This window comes from Archocentrus centrarchus, chromosome 4 (assembly GCF_007364275.1).
Source record: "Archocentrus centrarchus isolate MPI-CPG fArcCen1 chromosome 4, fArcCen1, whole genome shotgun sequence".
Classification (NCBI taxonomy): Eukaryota; Metazoa; Chordata; class Actinopteri; order Cichliformes; family Cichlidae; genus Archocentrus; species Archocentrus centrarchus.
The window spans coordinates 22,463,099-22,485,011 of NC_044349.1; the positions used below are offsets into that span (position 1 = coordinate 22,463,099).

The following is a 21,913-nucleotide window of genomic DNA, read 5'->3' on the forward strand; positions in this document are numbered from 1 at the left end:
AACATTATTTCCAACATTCAGTATCTGAGTTAGATCACCATGCTCTATATTTCCTACTGTTTAGACATCTTTATTAAAGCTTTGCTTGTGGGTGTATGTAATGATTTAAACAGGATTCACAGATTTTTATGTGGATCTATTTTCTCTTATTCAGCAGACAAAGCATTTCCTTCCTTTTGGAACAGAAGTGCACCTTTGTTTTCTGGCCATCTCACCTCTCCAGGAATGATGGGTGTATGGTTTCCTCTGTTTGCTCTTCTCTCAGCAGCTCTTGCTATAGAAAAAGCCTCTACAGACCAGTCACCTAAGACCTTCTTGATAGTTGGTAAGCTTCTGACTGTTGACTGATCATATTAAGAAGGTGTATTAGGGCAGTGTTTGCCTCTTCCCTTTATCATAACTAAGTGTTTCTGTTGCTTCTTCTGCCCCCTCCAGTCTCCACATATGACGATTGTGTATCATATGATATATATGATATCATATGAAGAGGTTTTTATTTTTAAGGTTTTCTCTTTGAAGAGCAATCTAAGTATTATATTAGAAGACTGATATCCCTTCTCATTATGAACTCTCCACAATAAAGGCAGAGCCAATAGGTTGTTCACATAGCCTAGTGTAAAGTCTGGGACTACCTATAATAGGCTATACTATGTTAAACTTGAGAGCATTTAAGGTGCAAGCTGGATTCTTTAATCCTTTGGCTCTCCCAGGTCTTGCTATTTGCTTGCTTGCAGTCAGTATGCTAAGCTAACCATCTCTTAGCTGTAGCTTTATATTCACTGGAAGGAGTGGAATTGACCCTCTCATATTGCTTTCAGCAAGGAAGCTAATAGGTGCATTTCTAAACTAGCCAAATCACTCTTTAAATGATGCTAACAAACAACTATTTTGATTATTTTTAGCTAAAAACACTACAAATAAAAAGCGTTCCCTTCTCATTAACCTTCAGTTTTTCATTTATGCACTGCTTGCTTTGCTGAAAGACACCCTTCCCCCCAAGCTTTCAATAGACTCCATCAGATGGTCTTGTTTTCCACTTTATGCACATGTTGTTCACTTCCTAATTGTGTTTATCTCAACAGGATTTAACCTCCGCATGGTGTTCAGTCTCGTGTATGTATCTTGCAGCAATCCCTGTCTGCAGTGCCCAAGGCTGGGGGATTGTCTGGGTGTCTTGGGGGCAGACGAGTATTTATCCAGGAAGTAACTTAAGTAGCACCTCTTTAATCATATCACAACAGGTCAAAGGTTTATGTTGCCTGGTAAAGGATGAATTGCAGAATAAGCTGTATTTTATGAATTAAGTAAAGTCAGTTTCAGACTTTCCAACCTTAAATCCAACACAGCATTCATTTGAATGGTCAGTGGTCTGTAGTAGAACAGTGATGTTCACTCTGAACTGTTTATTATTGCATTAAAGTCCCAAAATAAAAATCAAAAATGTTTTAGAGCTTATTAATTTAAAATTGCTACTCATGAAGTCATTTATAAAGCTATTTATGTAAGTTTGCAAATGAGATATGATTACTTTATAATCAAGCATCAAGCATGACTGATTGTGTTTGTGTGTGTGTGTGCGAGTGTGTGTGAGAACCATGTGCAGTGCTTTAGCTGGGCAGTGTAGCGTGCAGTGCAGGAGTGAGCAGAGGCGGCCCTGGCCAGTACAGCCCCTGTACCCTGGTAATCCCTGCGTTTTCAGGAGCCCTGGCCCGTACTTGATGAGCTTGAGCAAGAAAAAGGTTGCGCTCTCTCGTGTGTTTCTCTCTCTGTGTCTCCCTCTCTTTCTCTCTGTCTCTCACTCATTCATTCCCCCACTTTTTCTCATGGACCCCTCCTCCCCATCCCCTGGAGCCACTTTGCGAATGAATAGATTCCAAGTGTTTACTCAGCAACTTTGTCCATCCCTCTCACCCCTATACTTCTCAGGATTTCCCGAAAAAGGGAAAAAGAAACCTGTAAATGTGTTACCGTCAGAGATGACCATAAGTGTGAATCTGACAGCAAACTGGGAAATATGATTGGGAGTGTAATTGTTTCAAATACATACAGTGTATTTTAGAAGGACAGCTGAAATTTAGTAAAACTTGTGAAGAATATTTCAACAGTATGACAAACTGGGTAACTGGAGAACTACAAAACTAGCAAACCTTCCCAGGCTGTGTTAAATTAATATTTTCTATTACTTTAAAAAAACAAACAAACAAACAAATATTTAAATCAGAATGCTGTTTTCAACTTAAATATGACCTATATTAACATTCATTTATTCTTAGCAGGTTGTCTTATTCTAAACGGGGCATAAAAAGTACCACTGCAGGGCACAGGTGCAGCTGCACCATCATGCTGATTTCCTATCAGTGACACAAGTGCTTCGGAGAGTCTTGCTGACTTCTGATCACTTCTGTGAGGGAAAATTTCCCTGACTTCAAGCTCTGGCTGACGTGGTGCAGGAAACTGCAATATCCAGTGTGGCAGCGCAACATGGATTCAGCATTTAGAACTAAATACCACCCAGTTTTGGTTCATATTGACATGATAGCATCACACAGTTGCTGCAGATCTGTCAGCTGCATATCCATGATGTGACTCTCCCATTCCACCGTATCTCAAAAGTGCTCTATCTGATTGAGATCTGGTGACTGTGGAGGTCATTTGAGTACAATGAACTCATTGTCATGTTCAAGAAACCAGTCTGAGATGATCTGAGCTTTGTGACATGGTGCGTTATCCTGCTGGAAGAAGGTGTCAGAAGATGAATACACTGTGGTCATAAAGAGATGGACATGGTCAGCAACAACACACAAGTAGTCTGTGGTGTTTAAAGGATATTCATTTGTTACTAAGCAGCCCAAAGTGTGCCAAGTAAATAACCCCCAACCTGCCACACCACCAGCAGCCTGAGCTGTTGATACAAAGCAGGATGGATCCCTGCTTTCATGTTTTTAACACCAAATTCTGACCCTACCCTCTAAATGTGTAAGCAGAAATTGAAACTCATCAGACCAGGCAACGTTTTTCATTTTTCTATTGTCCAATTCTGGTGAGTCTGTTCTTTGCAAACAGGAGTGGATTAGGAGATGCTCTTCCACATACCTTGGTTGTAACAAATCTGAGTTACTGCTGTCTTCCTATCAGCTTGAAGCAGTCTGGCCATTTTCCTCTGACATCAACAAGGCATTTTTGCTCAGAGAACTGCTGCTCACAGTATATTTTCTTTTTCAGACCATTCTCTGTAAACCCTAGAGATGGTTGTGTGTGAAAATCCCAGCAGGTCAGCAGTTTCTGAAATACTCAGATCAGCCTGTCTGGCACCAACAACCATGCCACATTCAAAGTCACCTAAATCATCTTTTTTCCCTATTCTGATGCTCGGTTTAAACTTCAGCACATTATCTTGTCCATGTCTACATGCCTAGGTGCATTGTATTGTTGTCATGTCATTGGCTGATTAGATATTTGCGTTAATGAGCAGTTGAACAGGTGTACCTAACAAAGTGGCCAATGATTGATTGAAGGCATAATTAGTTCATGTTTACCTGTTAAGGCACAGTGGCTGCAGTGTTCACTGTCAAAGTGGGAAACAAAAAATCTGCTTTGTGTGCTGTTGATGTAAAACGTTACCACACAGTCCTGTACCTGATCATATTTTGTTCTCATGCCCTCATAAACATCTGTATGTTAGAGAAGGTCTGGCAACCTACTAGTACTAGTAAATTGGGGACATTCTCCTTTAAAAGAATTAATCAATTATCAAATAGTTTCCAATTAACATCCTGTCACTATATTGATAAATGATCTAGCTCCAGAGTACAGTATGGGTTTAGGGGTCTGAGGAAGTCATATTAACTAACAAACTTTTGCAGTTAGCGAACAAATCTTTCCTCTGGGAAACTTGCTGAAACTGACTGACTAAAGTGCAGTCACTGAGCTTACTTCTTGAAACGAAATGTCCTCTCTTAAAGTATTCTCAAGAATTTGGGGGTCATCCCTTGTTGGTTTACTAAATAAAGACTATGAACTAAAATTGCCAAATTGTTTTTCCATACAAAACATACACTGAAACAGAAATCTGATAATAATACATATTCTTGTACTTTAACAGAATAGTCAGGCTAATGTAGGGGCTCCCTTAAATATATGTATAAAAAAATTAAACTTAAAATCAGTTAATAATTTACTGTATCTTTAGTTTTTTTCATACAATTGTATGAAAGTGTAATTTAGACAAACATTTGTTAATGCAGCTATTAAAGCCTAACGTATTAAACAACCATACTGTATTTCCTACTTTTTGGCTGCTTGTTATCTCTGTTCTACGTTTTACATTTATGGTCCCAACATTCATAGGCATCATCTTAAATGTTGCATCAGGCTCCCCTCTTGGCTATTTAGAGCACTAACGCACTTATTTCACAACAAAATTAATTAATTAAAAGTACAGTGTGACTGAGAAACTAATTCATAGACTGAACATACAACGTGACTAATGTACTGATAGTGTTGAGGTACAGAGAGGTGTGAAGGCTCTGACAGGGTAATGAGGTGGTTAGGGTGGGGATTAGCAAGAGGCCGCAGGCCCCGAGGCAGAAGGCCTCGTTTCCTGGCCTGAGCCCCTGTTTGTCCTGCCTGACCTGACAGCTCTGGGGGCAGATCCTGCTTGGATACATCCCCGCTCCCACGCCTGTCTGAAGCTGTTAGCCACTGGCTGTGAGTAGCTAGCTGGGCTTAATGTTGTCTGAGCTGCGGGTGGGTGGGGAGGGGTCCAGTCATCTGTGGGAAGGGGTGTCAGCTACTGTGTGTTGGCGGAGCGAGGGTGATGGGGGAAAAGGCATCTGGGAGAACAGTGGGCAGTGATGATTAATAGCTTTGGTCTGGCTGTTGTCAAAACTTTTTTATTTGTATTACTCACATTTGGAAGGGAAAACCAGCCATCTTGTCTTTCTTTTGAACAGCATCTCTCTGAGTGCGTGGCTCTGTTCTCTCTAGCTGTCATTGTTTTACCACATATTTGGACGGTACGAATGGGAGAGCAACTAAAAGGAAAAACAACAAAAAAAAAAAGATTCCACTATGGTGTCTGGCAAATATATGCTCCCAGTTTAGTTTTTCATTATTTTACACCTTTCTTCCAAAACATACACCCTCATGTGATGTTTTGTTGTTGAATTAGATTTGCTTGTTGCAAGACCTATACAAGAAGCTGAAAGGATTTGTTTTTACACACAAATCCTTTCAGGGACTCCACCCTCTTTTAACCTAAGTTTTCCTTTAATTTGTCACAACGTTGTCCAACATTTAGGCAGCATTTTAAGGCACCGCTTCACCTCCCTTCAGCACATTTCCCCAAGTTTTAAACACGGGTAGGTCACCTCTCTGTGTATCTTATCTTTTTAATTAACGTCAGCCCTCATGTTTGCCCGAACAATCAATTAAAAGCACTTTCAGATTCTGGTGTTCAAAGGGTGTTGTCTGCATACCAACTGTGTGCACAACACTGTTTTTACTTCAAAATCCATAAGATAACACCTCTCCTCTACAGCATGGGGAGTGTTTGATTATCACTCTCCAAAAATGAAAAAGAAATGAAGGGATATTTACTTTTCTTCCCCAAATGCTTTGATAGCTCAATTGCTTGTTTTCAGTGGCTTGTTATTATTTTTCAATTGGTGGATTGGCTGTTGGGTTTGGAGTAGCATGGAGCAGCTCTGTGAGTGTTGTTTCTGCCCTGGATATACACACAGGCTTCAGTGAAAGCCCAAAGAGAGCAGCTGAGATACACACACAGAGAAGGAATCACCACAATCATTGTTAATGTTTCAAACACATTACATCCAGTAATATAGGAATGAGCAAATAACAAATACATTTTTTTGTTTGTTTCTGCAATACATGGAGCTTTGATTAAAGATGTTAAATGTAAAAGTACAAGTTTTTTTTTTTTTTTACAACACAATAATTTAGCATTCAATATAGGCTATTGTATTATATAGATCCTCATTTGTTAGAGAAATACTATGAAATTTTGGGTGAGTGCGTGGTGGGTCCTGCCTCCATCGTCACTGGCTACACAGTGGCGTCATTCATGCCCTGTCTTATAAAACTGTCAACGCCTTTCTCTCACCTGAACTGACACACACTACCCCAAACACCAGGGCAGGACAGGGGCCAGAGCAAGGGACCGCACATGCACCTGGTTGTTTCTTTCCCCGGCTGATCATTTCGACAAAAAGACGAACGCTGCATTGCTTCTTTTATGAATCTAGCAAATTATTCGTACTTCTCTGGCATGTGCAACATGACCGCAGAGCAGTCGCCTGCCGAGGCAAGTCCTGTTGTTATGTCTCCAAATGTGAGCCTGGACTCGCCGCTGCCTCCTCCGTCTTTGATGCTGCAGGCCCGGTCAAAGGACAGCATTTTGATCAAGTCTGAGCCCCGAGGAAACAGTCCCAACACAGAGGATGGAAGCGCTCTGGGTCAGACTGAGGAGCACCTGCCCACGGGGAGCCGTAGGAGGAAGAGGCCCGTCCAGAGGGGGAAGCCTCCCTACAGCTACATCGCTCTCATCGCCATGGCCATTGCAAACTCCCCAGAGAGGAAGCTCACCTTAGGAGGCATTTATAAGTTCATAATGGAGCGCTTTCCTTTCTATAGGGAGAACTCAAAGAAGTGGCAAAACTCAATCCGCCACAACCTCACGCTCAATGACTGCTTTGTGAAGATTCCCAGGGAGCCCGGCAGACCAGGTAAAGGCAATTATTGGACGTTAGACCCTGCAGCTGAGGACATGTTTGACAACGGAAGTTTTTTGAGGAGAAGGAAAAGATTCAAACGCACAGACGTTAGCACTTATCCCGGTTACATGCAGAGCTCCAGTGCATTTACCCCAACGCCAGTGGGAAGGCCTTCGTATCCAAACGCCCTGTATGCCGGGATAGGGTCAGGTTATGGCTCTCAGCTGACGGCCACGTCCCCACACCCAGCCATGCTGCATCATTACCAGACCTCTGCTGGAGTCAGCCAAGGACAGCCGCGCATGTTTAGCATCGATAACATCATCAGTCAGCAGACGGTTGTGCAGAGCGGCCCGGGTGGAGACCTCAACTCCCAAGCGCTGGGACTGGGTGGAGGCGATCTTAGCACAATGACCTCCAGCTGCTCGGTAACCGGCACCGATCCCTCTGCTTGCTTCCAGACGCAGACTGTCAACCCGTCAGCGAACATGCTGAGCAGAAACAGTGGGAACCTGTCATCCAACCTCACCACCGGGTACCCATACTCCTCTCCGGCTTCTCCTCCAAATCTGCCCACCATGACCCAGTCCGGCTTCTCCCCGGGGAGCTCTCAAATGTACTGTACGGGCAACCGGCTCTCCCTACCGGCCTTGCGCCCGAGTTCCTGCGCCGAGCACTCGGAGCAGCTACTGGGCCTCTCCAGCCCCATGAACTACAACAACACTTACATGAGACAAGCCAACTTTGCGTCAGGATTAGAGCGGTATATGTAAGATAAAAGCTGTAAAAACTTCATTGACTGTAGAAAAGATGGCTTCTAGCCCTAAAGAGTCTATTAAAGGAAAATGCCCTAAATTAATCAGAAGATTACAGCTTAAAATAATAAGTTAGTATTATTTTTATCTGCATAACATTAAACGATAGATTTAGTTTCGGCGTTTTATTTTATTATTATAATTTTTAACCAAGATCAGAAACGACGTGACACAAGATGACCGAGCCTCACTATGAAACATTCCTGTTTGAAAAGGTGTAAAGCCATTTAGTTTAACACATTCCATGAGTGTATCTCAAAGAGTTTTATGTATTATATTGTGAAACACTGCTTTCATATTTCCTGTATTTTACCGTTTGTTTTAACTGTACATGTTTCTTATAGACGATTGTTCAGGTCTGCTGTGTTTTATGTAAATATTTTGCTGATGTAAAGACTTTATTAAAAGAAGAGTGTTATCATTACACGCAACAAAGTTGCATGAAATAAAAATGATTTTTACAGTAAAACAGCCTCTTTTTTTTCCCCCTGACAGTTTAAATTCATGAAAAACACAGTAACGTATATTATGTGGTTATAAGATTTCATGTAGGTCATTAACCAGTAAATACAAGATAAAATCTATAATCACAGTTCAAAAAGTACTAAATCTAGATTGGTGTAAGAAAATATCATAGACTAAACCACTTCACAAATAAATCACTTTATTTAGGTCTTTGTAATGAAGTAACCCTTCAAAACCCATACTTTTAAAATAACTGATTTAGTTAATGCGAGATTGGAAATTTCTTCCACTGACACAATTATTTAACAGGATCTTATTAAAAAAAACTTTCTTGTGATGAAATGTGTTTTTAGTGAGAACTGTTCAGTTACACGAACAAGACTCCAAACTAAAAATAAAATAGATACTTCATACATGAACTTTAATACAATCATATGAAATCCAGGTGAGGAAGGATCAGCCAAGCTTACAGTGACTGAACAAAATAAACTGTTCAAAAACCTGCATTAAGTCTTCTTGCCAGTTTGGTTTATTGATGATGTGCTAAATCTTCGGCAACTCTGCTAAGATAAACTTTATTAATTTTATTAACTTGTTGACGTTTCCTCATCATGGTCTTTTCTATTTAATTTAAATCTTTTTTTTTTTTTTACGTGTAAAATGGATTTTATCTTTAACGTATAGGCATTAATTAGTTTGTAAATACAGTTAGTAAAGTCTTGTGAAAAATTGTAGCAACTCAAAAAATAAATAAATAAAAGAAACACTGTTTAGTCATATTTTGTGGAAACGTCTTTCCTGGTAATCTAATCTGATCAGGACATAAACAAAGTATACATAGCAGTTACTGCTGGAGACAACGAAAACTTTTCATTCAACAGCTGGGATAGTTTTTCTTTTATCGCCGAGTCAAATCATTCAGATAAGTGACTGTGTAAGCAGTTATATAACTTTTAAAACAGATAGAACAAATTAAAAAAAAGACACACACACACACACACAAAAATAAACATTCAGATTTAGGCACCAGGGACAAACTGGGAAAGCAAACATACATATGTCCGGATTGAAGCAGTTACTTGTAAATGAAAACTGAAATGGTTTGAAGACAATCTTCGGGCAGCATTAAAACAATAAATGAATAAAAAAATTCTGTGCAGGCCTGCTCATCGCCACTCACGCCAGCTTGTTACAAGTGTTTGTTGAGCAAAATTGACCAAACAATCGTATTAGATAACTTACTGCTGAAGTAACTGAAAGAATCCGACAGCTTCCCTGCCACTAGATGGAAGCAAAGGCGAGATGCCTTCAGCCTGCTGAATTGTTGCCACTCTCCTAGACATCTTCTTTAATCATGAACTTTTTGAATTAGGATTTGATTGCACACATTTTGATCAATAGTCAGAAGTGAAAAGACTGATTTTTTATCAAACTTTCATTGTGTTAGAAAGTTCGGTCACAGTTTTGTTTAAAATTTTACATTTAAACTCTCAGTAAGAAGCAGATAAAAGCTTCTCATTTCCTTCTCATTTACACATTTTTTTGCTGAAAAGTGCTCAAGTCAGCAAAACTTCTCAGTGGTCTGAGATACACTACTGTAACATTTTTTATTGTTATTATTTTTTAAGTATCCCAATGAAATATGAAGACACTGAGGCATACCGTAATGCAGCCATTTCATATTTTCATTTATTTTCCTGCAGTGTAAAAATTCTGTCCAGCAGGCGCTCCTGGGCAGTTTCATTGATTTGCTATATCAGGTTTTCAGAAAGTGTTACTGCTTTATGTCGTGTTATAACAAGTCTCAGAGTACTGTGTGCTCCTTTAACCTTAAGTCAAGCACTAACACTTTGTTGAACCAGACAGTTCATTTCAGGAAGTATTGTGCTGCACATCAACACCAGTGAATATTTTATAGCCTAATATACACGTTCTGTACTTCTCTTGCATTTATTTTCATTTTTTTTTAAACTATGTTCATATTTAACAGGGTCACACGGGCTTTTGTATTGTATAAAGTGGTCAGTTCTAGTGGTCATTCAATTACATTTTAATTTTCTCCTTTCTCATTATGTCAGAATACCTCAACAACCTTTACCAGTCAATGCAAACTTTACCGTTTTGTTACTTTTGCACGGCACAGCTAGCACCGTCCTTTAATTTTCTTTGTTCTGCAAACAGCAGAGGGCGCTTCAACACCATATACTGAAGCCTCTGTTCGTGCGAATCACATATAATATGAACTAACACCTATTGATAAGAAGAGGAACCAGATAGCTCTTATTTCTTACTTGCATGTCATTACATGCATAGCATTACACACAAGAATTATATTTTACACGTATATTTATTTAACTGCTTCTCAGCATTCGTTAAACAATAAGTAAAAACAAACAAACAAAACAACAACAACAAAAATGAACCAATAAATATATAAAGCACTGCCACCTTTTCTGTTCATAAGAGGCAGGCCATTATGACATATGATGACATATGGCGGGGGGTTTTGAAAGATAATATATGGAATAAATAAATAAATAAATACACAGTTTTCACAAATCTGTGAATGAAAATAAGAAAAATAGGCTGCGAGTCCCGTAAGAATGATTTAATATGAGTTAAGGTGTTATGTCTCTCGGGCAGCTGTCACACAGATCTCAGAGCGTCTATTTCAGTTTTTTAAGACTTGTGACAGGCAGGTCAGAGAGCAGGACACATGGACCAGTAAGGGCTTCCGTATTTAAGGTGATGCATGCTCGACTTGAACTTGCTTTCTCAGTACAAACATGCATTATTAAGGAAAAGGCGAGCAAAAACAAAAAGCAACTAAGTGTAGTCGAAAACGCATAAAAAAATGTTCCTTGACGTGCCATTTTTTTTTTTTTAAAAGTAGAAGCAAAAATATGACATATGAATCTGATCTGTTTGCTGTTTGACCTGTAGCTAGGATTAATGGGGTGCTGATGTAAACGCATTACAGTAATTCAGTGTTTCTGCCTCATAATGAACTGGAATGTCCGCCTGCTTTAAATAAGCCCGCACACATTGCACTCTGTCATCTGCTGCTGGCCTTTCACGAAGATGAATTGGAGCAGGTTGCAGCACACTATACCCCCGTGTACCATTGTAAAATATGCAGAAAATGCACATGAATAATGCTGTGAATTCTTGACGAGGAAAACAGTAAACCCGTGAGAAATTTTTTTTTTTTCGTTTGAATCAGGGAATTATGCGTCTGTCCAAAAGCTTTGAGGCAGGCTTCAATTCAACAAACGCAAATCAGTCACTTTGAAGGAATAAGAATGGACATGCTCCACTTGTACAGCTTAACACTTTGGTTACTTGAATGGATAAATAAACAAATAAATTTCGACTATTAAATGAGATAAAACAAATATATCCACAAAATGGTGAAAGGCTGAATAAACAGACAAAATACATAGCGAGGAAAAATTTAGTAAAATATGTAATTTTTAAAAAATTTGTAGATTAAAAGTAGTGTGCACTTTATTTCAGAAGTGAACCGCATTTAAAAAAGCATAATAATAATACTAATAACAACAACAACAACAATAATAATAATAATAATAATAATAATAATAATAATCAGCAGCAGCAGCATCATCCTCGATCTTTTGTTCAGGAGAGTTGACCCACAATTTATATTATTATTTTTTATTTCTTTTCTACTTCATGAACAGATTCAAATTTTTGATGTCACATAGTGTGTATGTATGTACTATTATTATTGTCGTTATTTTTCATGATCAATCACCATTAGTGATTAGTGGTATGTACCGTCCAGTAAAGTCACGAGTCTTCTTTAAATGAACCAAACACTTCATGTCCAGATATGAAAGCTTTGCTGCTTTTTTTCTTTTCTTTCTTTCTTTTTTTTTTTTTTTTTTTTTAGCGCGGATAAGAAGTCGCCAGTTAGTCGCTTTCTTACTCTTAACACATTCTCTCACACGCACCTTTTTTCCATATTCGTTTCCCCCCTCGTGCGTTATTATGTTCATAAAGCACAGAATAGTTGAGATCTCCGCACTTGGAAGTCTTAAAATGTGTTCACATACAAGGGAACATCTGATGTTGTAACCTGTGTAGACTTGCATGTTTCCGTCATTATTTTTTAACATTTTTAACATATAATATTCAAAAGCAAATGCAAATATTGGGTTTTGCAGGATAATATCGCCCAGTTCCTGGTAACAGTGACTCAAGGACCACGTGATCAGCGTGGCCCTATAAATACCTTTTGAGAACTAAGGAGGATAGTGTGACAGTCTGGCTGGATACCTACCCAATCTTGTGCGTAAAAGCTTTTTTGAAGAGACATTTGGATGTCCGAAAGTATGCTGTTGAATGGTAAAAAAGCTTGAAGTGATCGCAGACGGAAACCATCGCATTTTAAGAGAGCACGAGTTCTTATCGTTACAAGATCGTTGATCTTTGGCTCTCTCTTTTTTTTACGCGTGAAAAACCAGAAGTTTTCTCGATGACAACGTCGCACGGCCCTGCTTGACCAGACTCGGACGCCGAGGAGACGCCAAATCCACAGGTCAAAGAGTTATTTGTCTTTTTCAATTTTAGCCATGTGTGCATTCAGTAGTTGGAGATAAAGCTGCAATAAAAACCTCGTGTGGTTGTAAGGCAGAGAGGAAGGGTGTGTGCGCGCTCTCGCTCTGTAGCCTCACCGGACAAGAGCAGGAGGAAATCTGGGAGAGAGGGGGAAGACAAGCGGCAACTCCAAGGATGACTTTAGGGACGGATATGTCCGACAGCTCTGCATTGTCCGAGGATGTGGACATCGATGTGGTTGGTGGTGACATATCGGTTGGAAAGGACGGAAAGTACATTCACCATGACTTCAACTTCGACAATGACTCGGACGATAATTACTCCCAGAACACGGCCGAGAGGGTTGCCTCTCCAGGGCTGAGCAGCTCCGACTGCCCGTCTGATCAGGTGGGGTCCAATGCAGAGGCTGGGACTGTGATTGGGGACAAACCCAGAAAAAGTGCACTTGTGAAACCACCGTACTCTTACATCGCTCTGATCACCATGGCCATCCTGCAGAGCCCCAAGAAACGTCTCACTCTGAGTGAGATCTGCGAATTTATTAGCAATAGATTTCCCTACTACCGGGAAAAATTCCCTGCGTGGCAAAACTCTATTCGCCACAACCTTTCCCTAAACGACTGCTTTGTGAAAATCCCACGGGAGCCCGGCAATCCCGGCAAGGGTAACTACTGGACTCTCGACCCGGATTCCGCAGACATGTTCGATAACGGGAGCTTCTTGCGCAGGCGGAAGCGCTTCAAGAGGCACCAGAATAATGATATCCTCAGGGACTCTGGTGGCTTTCTACCAGGATTTGGATATGGCCCGTATGGATACAACTATGGACTTCAGCTGCAGAACTTCCACGCAGCTCACAACCCTTATCACCCACACCACACAGGTGGTTCCTTCCCGTTCCCTAACGCCCCCTGCACCTTGCCCTCATCAGCCTCCATATTCCCCGCGCCACATCATCTGCCCTCCCTTTTAGGGACCGATTTAAGAAAGCCTTTTTATCCTCAGCTAAGCCCCTCTCTGCCACCCCTCAAGACGGACTCCAGTGCCCCGAGTCGACCTTCGTTCTCCATTGATAATATCATTGGTGCAGCCAACTCCACCGCTTCTTCATACAGCGCGCAGCCGGGAAGCCAGGCTCAGATTCTGGCCATGTTGACCCCAGCACTGGCCTCTGCTTCAAGTCATTTGAACTTGTCACAAGAGAGCATATTACAACCTGGCCCACAGACTTTTTCCAGTAAAACCCCGAATATGAACACTTGCCCTTTCTAAGAAAAAAAAAAAAGACTGAAAAAAGATAAAGAAAAAAAAAAATGCGAGAATGCCCTCTGAATATTTTTGATTAAAAAAAAGAGTCAATTGTGGCGTCGTTCTCTGTGAAGGTAGGGTGAACATTCTTGGTGAAGTAAGAGGAGAGACAGGTTTATTTATAGGTTGTAAATATGTGTATAATATTGAGAGGCAAACGCAAGAGAAACTCGGAGAGGGAGCTTTTTAAACAATGCTGCCCTGCAGTGTGGCATGTGGCCTTCAATTGTCAATGGAGGGAAAAAGGAAAGGGGTCTCTTATTTTAACATAAGTTAAAGTCGTCACCAGTGGCTACGGGGATTATTTTCGATTTTTTTTTCCAAGATATAATTGAGAATTTTATTATGATTTATATTGTTTGCTTTTTGTTTGTTTGTTTGTTTTTTTGTGTGTCTCTAGAGAAAGTGGCACTGTTGTTGAGATATGCTGACAAGAGACTGCAAACTCAGGTTTTTAATTAGAAAGCACACGGAGACAAAGGAGTGTTTTATGTCATTTAAAAAAAACAAACAATTTTCCCCCCATTATCACTCCCCCTGAATCTTCTTTACATGGTAAATTTGTGACAATATCATTTCATGTTGTCAGTGGACCCTTAGGCTATGTGATTTTGGTATTCAAGAGCGCAATACCTCTCTGAACCTTTTAATTGTTCGTTCCTACCTATTCGCAATTTAATCTGTGAAGCATACAGTATGTCATGTGTTGCCAATAGAAAAACACCTAAATGTTCATAGGTCATTTTTGTTGTAATGACGAGAATAATAAATGTTTGTGACTTAAAAACAAAAAAAGAAGATATTTTTATTGCTTGGGAAGATGACCTTCAAACAGACTCCATGCCATAGACTAAACGATGACGCGAATTGAATACATATTGTATTTTCAACCTTTTTTTCCCCCCTTTTAACTCGAAAACAAATTGTTAGCGGGACACTTTTTTTCGCTGTATTTTAAACCACTTTTATTTAAAGGTTTGAACAGGATAACATATATACATATTTATTACTGCACTTTAAGCTGTGTAGAAAGGAAACTCACAAAATTCGATTTAAATGTTTCAAACACGACTCGATGTTTATAACATTAATGAATATCACGCAACAGTGGGCATGCAATCCCCTTGTGTGGCTCTTGCTCGCTTGTAAAGGACCATTTTCTAGCAAGTTACAAAGGCCCTAAATGAATGGGAACGTTAGCGGGCCTCGGCGGTCTGTAATTGAAAGTGAACAAGGATATACCCACGGTCTTTTGGGCTTTCGTTGCTAATTTGTAGCAGCATTTTTCATCAGGCTCCTAATCCACCATAATGCGGCTTTTTGGCCGTTTGTTGATGTTGTCAGTGTGGACCCCTGGCCCAGGGGAGTGAATGTGCGCGCAGCGAGTGGTCCCCTGTGAGACCAGCCACACACATTTGGACCCTGAAAAGCAATCTTCTCAAAAGGCCCTCGGTTTGCTCTGCTTTCATGTCATCTGTGTTGTCTCGGGATACGTATAAAAGAAGCGGTGGGACAAGTCCGGCTACAGAAAACAGGCCTATTGGTCTTTTTCAGAGTTGTTGGAGCACATGTTTCCAGACAGAGGGGGGTGTAAAGCCTCTTTTATTTACCAGATCTGTGTGCAAATGGTTAAATTAGTTTGTGGGTGTTTTGACAGATGATTATTAAGGATGAAGGGTGGTTGGGCTGACTCCTCTGTTTTCCCTCTCAGCACAGCTCACTGAAAAGTCTTTGAAACGAAAACCAACACATGACTACTTTCTTTACACAGACGCAGCTTTTATTTCTTTTCTATTTTTTTCCCCCTCCTCTCCTTGTTAGCTGCAATTGGACAGCTGATAAAAGTCGCATACAGCTTTTGGGAAACAATTATGATTAGCGCCTCTCCCGCTACATTCACAATGTTAATTGATATCCTCTATGTATAATTTGGAGGGTAAATGAGGTGGAAAAAACATTAGCACACTATTGAGAGTTTTCTCCGCACGCCCACGCTGATAGGGAGTCATTATGCACCACATCAGACCATTAAAATCCACGTCAAGCGTTCGCAGAGGTGGTTAAACGGATAAATAACGACAGGAACGAAAACGAAGCCAATAAAAATCACTAGACACATAACCCAAGCTACAGATCCGCCATGGGGAGTTTCAGACGGAGGAAAAGAGCTTTGAAAACGGACCATTTGAGACTGAACTAATTTGTATGGCTTTTCAGCTCAAATGCGCACTGACCATCCAGCTCCATCTCTGCCTTAAGATTAAAGGCTTGCGACCAGAATAGACCTGGAACTTGCTCTTCCTCAAACCACTGCAAGCACTGTGCACAAACACAAAGATATCAGGCGGTGCATCTTTCAAAACACTCTTTAATTTCTCATGCAAGTCCCACATAGTACGTAATCACCGCGTGCACACCGATAGCTTAATGCTTCATAAAGTTCATGGTTTCAGCGCCGTTGTCACTTGGAGACCACCCGCACTTTCAGTACCACACTGCGACTTTATTCCGACACCACAACGACATCCGTCATTTTCGTGACGTTTTCCTCAAACGAAATAACTGAGTGCTATGTGAAGTGACAGCCAAATGACTCAACAGTCACCATAAACACATTATAGTTTTCTGGGCCATTCCAGTCTCGTTCTAACCGCTTCCATATGCCCTGCTTGGGCGTACAAGCAGCCTTAAACCCGCTAAAATTTATTTATAGGCTTTAGACGTCAACATACATTTAGAATAATTTTCTTTTCACTCTAAATGTTTGTTCACTTAAGGATTCCTAAGTGATTGCATTTATATAATGTATCATGGTCATATAATAATAATAATAATAATAATAATAATAATAATAATAATAATAATAATAATAATAATAATAATAATAATAAAATTACGATTCATAAGTTAATTCATTAGTTAAAACAAATTAATTAACTCATGAATCGTAATTTTATTATTATTATTATTATTACATTTCTATCTGCGTTTCGCAGTAAACACCATACGACCCCAGAGGATTAAATGAAATCGTTTTACTTAAATATTTTACAGCCCTGCCAATAACGTCTCTGATCGATGCATCTTTCACCGCTGTTTTTTGAAGGACGTAAGGACAGAGGGTGCGCTGACAGCACGAGGACACCGTGTGTGTGTGTGTGTGCGTGTGTGTGAGTGTGAGAGAGAGAGAGAGCGAGAAAGAGAGAGAGAGAGAGAGATTTTTCTGTAGGATGTGTGTGTGCGTACGTGAAGGTCGCGCTCCTCACTTCAATGTGTTAAGAGCGTCAATAGCCACATTTACTAATATAATATAATATAATATAATATAATATAATATAATATAATATAATATAATATAATATAATATAATATAATATAATATAATATAATATAATATAATATAAGTGCTCCCTTGAGATTCATCATAGCCCCCCCTTCCCAGTTGTGCCTTACAGTAGATTTATTATTAAAAATATGATAATGCTATAGCATCATTTCCTTGTGTGTATATAGAAACACATAAACACACAAACACCTGTAAGGTTATACGAGGCCAGTATGTAGAATGCGTGTCTCCTGAAGTTTTCTGTTGATCCCTTAAATGGACAACAGCAGTCTTCATTTTGAAAGATTCATCTAAGCTTTAAAATCTCTCAATTTTGTTCTATGGGACAAAAAGATGACTCAGATCAGAGCAATAAGAATCCTCCTTCACTGGTTATGCTCCTAGGCCAGACTGGATACGTAATTATAAAACTGCTGCTACACAGTTGGGATAATTCAGAAGTGTGCTAATAATAAAAACAACCCATTCTCATTTTACTTGTGGGGACTAATACACACACACACACACACACACACACACACACACACACACACACACACACACACACACACACACACACACACACACACACACACACACACCACGTTGTTTCCCTCGACTTATGGTACCATTGAAGGGCAGACCCGCTGAAGCTTTCCAACTTTTTCACTTTCGCTACTTTCACTTCTGTACAGGACCATGTCTAGTCCCACAGAGCTTACCCCCTCTACGTCCCCTGTGTTTGTGTGTGCGCGCGTACACGCAGCAGACGATCCCTTTCTCGCCCCCGCACAGGAATGTTGGCTCGGTCCGCGGCTCCCCGGCCTGGAGGAGAGGCGATCCGCGGCCCTATATCTGCACCTCCGCAATAAATCACAGCCACCCCTCGCTGCGCCCAGCCTCCCTCCAGCCTCCGTGTTTTTGCAACAGACAGAGGAATCCTTCGCTTAATTAATTTAGAATGTGTAAACAAAGCGAGGACAGTGAACTCCCCATCATCTCTGGAAACACAATATTAACTTTGGAAGATCTTCGCCCTGCCGACTCGACACAATAAAAGAACACCTGCTCCAGAAAATAAAGATGATGGTTGGCGTAGTCTATGCACGGACACACACGCGCACGCTTTATCGGGGCAGGGGTATTAATGACTGAAGATATTATTACTCTGCAAGGATCACCAGAATATGATATCAGGTAAGGCTATTGCACCAGTCATCCTAGCCTGTTTAAGAAGAGTGGTGACCATGTAAAGTCGGGTTAGTGTTTACTGGATTAAAAAAAACAAACCTTTATTGTTTTTAATTTGTCATATTTTAAGATCCACGTAGATAAAATATAGCTTCGGGAGCTGCCTGTGTTTAGTAAATTGTGACTTGTGCGCAATTTTGTATACATTCTTTTAATGATACATAACAATAAGGTACACTTTTTGGGGGGTTTGTTTGTTTTTCCGTCAAACTGTCTTATACATGGAATTATAGCTGCATTTGCTTTGCATGCCCTTGAGCGCCTGTAGACAGTCGCATGTACGCGATCTTGAGACTGTTCACACATCTGTCTCTGGAAGCGGCTCACAACTTAAAGACATGGCACAATATGCAGCAACAACACCACACTGCAACAACTCACAAATATATAGGCCATGATTAGTTGCACACACACCAGTAAGATTGAGGAAAAAATAAAAACAAATAACACAACAGTAATGGACCATACAGAACACTTATTAGAGGAAAGACATTTTCTTTTTACAGAAGCAATGCCTGTTATTTAAAGACTTTGGATTTTTTTTTCTAAATTGTTTGTATTTGTGTATTGTTTCAGTTTTGTAATTTAATTTATACTCTTATTCTATTACCCAAGCAGGGATTTCTGAAATTTGTTGGTAAGCTACCAGTTTTTGTGACCTCAGCACTTTATCCACATTGCTGGGGAGCTCAGATGTCATGTGAGGGTGCTGTGCCCCCCTAGCCCATTTTCGTCACAGAACTTTTCATACCATTCACTCAAAAGTATTGCACCTACTATGCAATTGGGGCTATTGTTATAGGGACCTTACGGGTGCTTTTTAACGACCCTGGATGGTCCTCGGACCTTATATTGGCCACGCGGTCTCTCCTCCGTTAATCGGTCTCCTCGGTTTGGTTTCATCGCGCTAACGGAAAGGGGACCTTGCAGCACTTTTCTCTGCTGCCTTGATAGAGAGGCGCAGCTGCTGCTGCTGTGAGCGGTGTCAGTGCCGACGCTTTTACTGGCTTCTTCCAGTTGACCTTTGATGCGAGCGCGTTAGACTCACAGCGAGGATCCGCTGCGATTAATGGCTGCGGTCCGACCCATTTATCAAAGCCTATAATTATTGATTTAGGATTGAAACGTTTCCCCGTGTCGTGTTGGTATATTCACTGAGCAGATAGAGTGTTTAATTTAATTCTCATAGGATGAATAGAAAAAGCGCATTATGTTGCTATTGATTCAATGAAATTGGTCATCCAGTGTTTTTTTTTTGCCAAAAGTGTAGAAGGCGATGTTAAGTTGGCTGAGCTAAATATTCTCAATAAACCTATAGCCTTGCCCTTTCATTTATTTGACATGATTTAAAACTGTGTTATTATAAGCGCGCAATGCACCACATATAACAAATATTCACACCTAAATACATATCTTTCTTCTAATTAAGGTAGTTCATCCAAGTCCTTATATGTAAAATAACGGCTAATTAAAATCCAAGGACAAATTCTGCACACATGTATTAATCTTGAGATATTACCACTCTGCTGTAGGCCCACTTCAGCTTGTTTGGTTTTTAATTTGCTATTTTGCTGACGAGTTTTAATGAGCACAATGATTATATTTCAAACTTGTTTGCAAATCTCGTCTCACAGAAAGGTGAAAATGAACTTTAAGCTGACATTTTTTTTTTTCAGCGTGAAAGTGTGTTTTCAAAAGAAGGAGAAAATCTCGCGATAAAATTCAGGTTTACTATCCAGAGTGAAATGCGATCACGCTGAGGTCGTGGGGCCAAACTTTTTAAGACTAATGTTTATTTAGAGAAGTGAGCGCTGTCTATGGGACTCCCCGTCCTCCCAGAATGCTGCACTAATGTCTTTACCAGGCCCGACTAGACCACCAGCAAGAGTGCATGCAGCACTGTACAGTCTGTAGCCTCCTGTGGCCTTTTCAAACACGACCACATTCAGTACAAGATACTGTGCAAGCATATGTCCCAGTGGCCCAACATTAGGCCTAATTTTAGCAGGTGAGCTGTCTTTTAAACACGTAAATTGTACTACTGTAAGCATCGTCTTCAAAGAAAACCCTTTCCACTGAGTCTTGAGCTCCTATTTATTTTTTTTTAATCTAACAATAATATTGAATCGGATTTTTGAGCTATTTCAGATGACCAATCTTTTCACATCTCCTTTCTTTTAAAAATATTAACGAGAGATTCAAAACATTCTTTGTTAAGTTTGCTCAACAAGCGAAACGAAACGCTGCCATTTCCGACTAACTGGGAGAAAATAACAGTTTGATCACGAAGTGTAAAAACTGACATACTTGCAGCGCATTTCCCCCGGTGCTTAGAGAGCAGAGGCGTGTTTTCATACAGTTTGTAAAATTGAATTAGATACGGTGGGGAATCTGACCTCTCTCCAGACCGGCATACTTTTCAGCCCTCAGGTTTAAGTGTTCCGTGGGTATTTTTGTTTTCTCAGCTGGACCTGCTATAAGACATTGTGTCCACGCTGTCCATTTCTATCTTTACAATCTCTCTGTGCTGACCCACCAGAACACCCTCCCCTCAACGCCCCAGGGTCTCCCCAACACCCAACTTTCTCCTCCTCGGCGTAGCTCGCAGTCAGCCACCAGCGTTGATCTGAGAAGCAAACTTGACAAGTCTGCGGCACACAGGGAGCCCTGCAGACCATGAGCATGCGCACTGTGAACAGATTTCACCCAGAGGAAAGCTTTTGTATACACAGAGGAAATCACATGTAGACAGGAACGACTGTCAAACGACACTGTTAATCACATGGGCCACTTTGTTTCCTAGATGGACAAGCGCTGATTTCCTTTTCGTAAAATGCAGCTTATGTACAAAATATGCGCTGTGATTGATTTGGAGTCCATAATTAATCAAAGGGACTATTTTTGGATATTTAAAAACTTTATGATTATAATTGGTGTGGTTCATATTCAATTTACAGTGCATTGCCAGGTCTTAATCATTAGGTGAGGGCGCTTTTAAAAAGAATAACATAAACAGTTTTTAATTGATCAATATCATAAATCATCAGTAGGGCTAATTCCTATAAAACCGCACTTGGAGAACACCCCAAGTGTCTTGGAGAAGTTCCCACAGTTGCTCTGTGAGGGAAAAAAAGATAAAAAAAACAGATAGATAAATAGAACTGGAATGTAACTGGAAAAAATATATAGTTGGTTATTGTTAGTGGTTGAGTCTAAAGAGAGTTTTGTTGTGGATTCTATGTGAGTTATTGAATGAAAGTGCTGTACAATTGCACACAATATAGGCCCATATGATTCTTCAGCAGATAAGAGCCCTGAGGAGCCACAACATCAGTTATAGAGTCAGCAGCAACATAGCCTGTGAGCAGCCACTTCACTGGAGAGGCAGAGTGTACAGTAAGAATGAAGAGACTGAAAGATGTGGATAAAGATAAAAA

The 21,913-nt window shown here is 40.2% G+C and overlaps 2 protein-coding genes across 2 annotated transcripts; both read left to right on the forward strand.

The window, feature by feature from the left end:
• The first annotated feature begins 6,253 nt into the window (after window positions 1–6,253).
• Window positions 6,254–7,585, forward strand: foxe3 (forkhead box E3). Its single transcript, XM_030728051.1, has one exon. It carries the CDS (start codon window positions 6,254–6,256, stop codon window positions 7,502–7,504), a length of 1,251 nt encoding a protein of 416 aa, XP_030583911.1. The 3' UTR covers window positions 7,505–7,585.
• A 4,717-nt stretch (window positions 7,586–12,302) lies between these two features.
• foxd2 (forkhead box D2) lies at window positions 12,303–14,618 on the forward strand. The gene has a single exon (XM_030727742.1). It carries the CDS (start codon window positions 12,767–12,769, stop codon window positions 13,862–13,864), a length of 1,098 nt encoding a protein of 365 aa, XP_030583602.1. The 5' UTR covers window positions 12,303–12,766; the 3' UTR covers window positions 13,865–14,618.
• The last annotated feature ends 7,295 nt before the right edge of the window (window positions 14,619–21,913 follow it).